Source organism: Alligator sinensis, unplaced genomic scaffold (genome assembly GCF_000455745.1).
Source record: "Alligator sinensis unplaced genomic scaffold, ASM45574v1 scaffold377_1, whole genome shotgun sequence".
NCBI classification, from domain to species: Eukaryota; Metazoa; Chordata; order Crocodylia; family Alligatoridae; genus Alligator; species Alligator sinensis.
Window position 1 is genome coordinate 2162199 of NW_005842047.1, and position 4153 is coordinate 2166351.

The following is a 4153-nucleotide window of genomic DNA, read 5'->3' on the forward strand; positions in this document are numbered from 1 at the left end:
TTCTTGTCATGTTGCTTAATGCAGTACTGGAAGGCATGCAGATACTACAGTAATGAACCTGGTGTAAAAACCTATCAAAACTAAGTTAAAAAAAATCTCATAGGAAAAGCAGAAAGCAATCACTAGGTGTATTCTCTGTATAGCTTGATTCAAATATTCTTATGTACTATAAAGTTCAGCCCCAATACCATGATTTAATAATCTACAACATACAAAGTTTTCCTTCAAATTAGCAACTTTGATACATCTTAGGTTATCTGCCTCCACCATCTCTTTTTTTAAAGTCCAGCATATTGCATGATGGGATAAGAAACTCATTACTCATTAAAAAGGCATAGTTCTATGCATATTAACTTTATCACTGTGACTTCTCCATTGTTAATGCATGTATTGTTACTAAAAGAAATGTTTGCACCCAACTGTCTTTCACAGACAGTGAAATTGAAATGGTTAAATATATCTTACATTTAATGTCACTTGCCTGTTTCCTTCCTGAATTTCAATTAAAGACTTCTGCAGAAACTGAAGAACTGTCAAAAGCAATTAAGAAAAAATAGTTTAAAGAACAAAATATTAGCATTTCATTCTGTTTTTAAACAAAGGAAAGCTTAATTTAAGTCGGTTACAAATATACATGTATTACAAAAAATGACCTGCCAAATTAAAGCAACATTACCAGCAAAAACAAATCAATCAAGTTTGAACTTCAGAACAGTCTCATAAGAGCTGTGTTTAAAAAGAGGGTCAAAAAGAGGTCATGTGGAATGTGTAATTTTCCAGGTCTGTGTAACCCCTGCGCTAGTTAAAGAAATTAAAGAAATGGTTCCAAAGAATCTGCAGCATGCCAGAGGAAAAGATCTCATCCAAACACAATCTGAAATAACTTGGGTCTTCCAACCCTTCTGGCCTTAAACTGACCTTTCATCTCCATAAGTGCCTAATCAAACAAGATGCTAATGGGATGTTTAACACGGCATAGTGCACTACCATGCTGACATACCCCAAGCTAGCTGTGAACACACTAGCTTGCTTACCGATATCTATTTGGAAAAAGGCAGTGCCATAGAGATTTTTTACGACAGTTAGCTCTAGAGATGCCAGTGTGAGACTGTGCTTGGGCTAGCAAGTCCTGCTCCAAGCACAGCTACTTAATCTTTGTGTAACCTTGCTAACATGACTATTCTGCTTCCAATTCCAGAGCTAGCACATGCAGTACCAGCTTGAGTATTTGCAGTGCCACCCTAAGCCAAGTTAACATACCCTGGTCTCAGATTCCACTGAGAAGCTGAACTGAAGCTAACCACAAGTGATGGTTTTCAGGACTTCTCAATCTGACAGTAAGGGGAGGATGGGAAGGGAGAGGAAGGAGGTGAAGAAGCAGAAACCTGACCCCGCACTGTCCCAGTCACCTAATGCCCCAGCCACTGCTTTCTCTGCTCTATCAGTGGGAAGGAGATGGATTTAAGAGAACCCTCCAATAATTAGATTCTATACCTGGAAAATTATACCAAATTTATAAATATTCTATATACAGAATCTAATTATTGTGGGGTTATCTTAAATTCAGGGGCAAATCAGATTCAAGTAAATACAGTAAATACAGATTCAAGAAGGTTCTAACAGCAATAGCAACACACCAAAGTAGACTAAAAATGGAAGATGCACCCAGGTAGGAAAAGCATGAGAAACCACTGTGTCAAACATTAGCATGGAGAAACACCCTAATAGAAATGATTCTCACTACACCTGTTAACTAACTAGAGTTGTTTAAAAATTGTTTTCACTGGCTGCAACTACATGAGACCCCTACTGCACAGTAGCATTGTGGGGCACTAACTGTGACGCAATACTAACGAGCTACTGCACAATTGTAACGAGCTACTGTGAAGTCAGTTTTACCCGGAAACCATGGAGGGACACTACTGCGCAGTAACACCAGTTACTACACAATCATTTAGTACTTGGTTATGCAAGTATTAAATGACTGAGCAGTAATAATTGCGCAGTCAGCGTCTCGTGTAGACGTGGCCACTGTTGGCTTGTAATTTCCCCAAAAAAAGTCAGAGTGAGGCTTATGCACACTGCTTTCAGCTAGTCTTAAAACTGAAACCATATCTGCCACATTCTAACACTTAATGCCTGCCTTATGCCATTCCCAAGATATACAAACACATTCATTTTATTATATCTACTAAATAAATAACATGACCATACCTTCTTTGAATAAGCTGTTAACACCTGCTTTACCTATGTGGAGAGAAAGTACATTTCAATGACACTACATCAGAAGAGAAGGAGAAAGTCATTCCTAATTAACTGACTGAAAAAAAAGGTAAAGGTGAAACCAAAACTCTTAGAAGCAACAGTTAGCTTCAAAATACAACTAAATTCAAACTATAAACATACCTAGACTGAAGTTCTCCATACAGGAAGCAAGACTGTCCAAAACTTTTCTGTATGAGTATATGTCTGTAGTTTCTAGTTCTTTTTTAAGGCAGCAAATGAAACTCTGCACAGCTTCTGTCATAAATGGTTCCGGAAGGCCATTTAGTGAACTACAACACAAAGAGTATCATCAGATTACTGCAAACAAAATTGCTGGTTTAGTGACAAACTTACCGTTTATCCTGCAATCAAAAGCCATGAAGACAGGCCCTTGCACAAGTATAAACTATAATCTCCTTAAGCAGAATGCTAGTCATATACGTGTATTATATGATGCCAACCATACCCTTACTTTCATTAAAGTACATCTAAGAATAGCTCAACATCTAAGTCTGCCCTGAGCAAGTACTCTATATAGTTACTTATCATACACAAGTGTGAAACACTATAGAAGATGTGAAAGTGTTTTTGGTTGTATGCCATTTGAAAAACATCAAAGGAAACCAAACCCACTACGCTTTCTCCTCCAAACATTTCCCTTAGTGTCTTCATCCAAAATATTAAGCAAATTTACCTCTCTTATACAGTAAAACAAACAAGGAAAACAACGTACAGCATGCTGGTCTTAAAAGCTTCATTCATAAAGTGTACTCTAGAGTGTCTGATCCTTCAAGTCTTTACTCTGGAGAGCAAGAAGGAATTTCCTCTGTTAAGAACTGTGGAATCAGGTCTTTTACCATGTTCCACAATATTACTGTACTTCCAGAGCTTAATTCCAATATTGATTAATTGGATAATTACAGACTGCTGAAGAACTATCTAGGGAGGTTTCTCTACATGTATTTTTATACAACGCAGAATATTCTTACAGGTATTTTTTTTTAATTCAACATAATTACTTAAGCTCTTTAAGGTGGCACTGCATTTCTTCTGACATGAGGCCTGTTATAAAATACATCCAGAGGCAAAAACAAAAGGCCTGCAAACTTCAGGCTGCGAGAAGGGTCTCTGGATCCAGCACTTTTCTCAGTATAAGGGAAATTAAAGAGAAAAGGCTAGGACTACTAATCCTCTTATCACACTATCCACAATCATGATAGTATTCCAGCAAAGGAGCTTTCACATGGTATTTTTCTTTTGTATTTTGAGGACAGATGCAATCAGACGCTTAGCTATGGACCTAGCCTTCTCCAACCCCCATCTTCACCAATTGTGGACACAGACTGTAAATTAATGTCTTTGAACAGATGATACAAAAGGATTTAACTTATTAGAGCATGTGTGAACTTACCATCCACTCAAATATCTACACCACAGGTCATTCCCTTCTCCTACAGCTCCCCAAGGAGTTGAGTTAGAATATCAAACTCACACGCCCCATGGGCCAGTTTGAGACTGTAGGGGTCCTCATGGGCCACATCCAGATGCAGCATTGGGGCTACAACATGAGTTAATGCAGCCATCACTCACCCCCTGCTCCCAACATGCACTGACAACAGGACTCAGGGCCCCCAGATTTCCATGACAGGCCTCACCCCTGCCTACCCCGCAAGCCACATGACACAGCTCTGCAGGCCATAAGCTTGACATAAGGTTGATCACATCTCCTGCTCACAGGTTTAAAAAAATTGAAATTAAATAGTGCTTTACTTTAAACTCAGCATGCCCCCACACTGGGCCCAGAGCATGCCCAGAAGAGGCACACTAGGCATCACAGTAGTTAGATCCAGCTCACCCAACATCTGCATAGATCTGGCGCTTCAGCAGG

The 4153-nt window shown here is 39.0% G+C and overlaps 1 protein-coding gene across 1 annotated transcript in view; it reads right to left on the reverse strand.

Moving 5' to 3' along the window:
- The window catches only part of THADA (THADA, armadillo repeat containing), a 296890-nt gene that overhangs the window by 280238 nt on the left and 12499 nt on the right, over positions 1–4153 (reverse strand). The window contains exons 6-8 of the mRNA XM_025203203.1: positions 2407–2555; positions 2215–2247; positions 482–530 (exon numbers count right to left, since the gene is read on the reverse strand). Coding sequence (XP_025058988.1) covers positions 482–530; positions 2215–2247; positions 2407–2555 — 231 coding nt within the window. The remainder of the gene's footprint in view (positions 1–481; positions 531–2214; positions 2248–2406; positions 2556–4153) is intronic.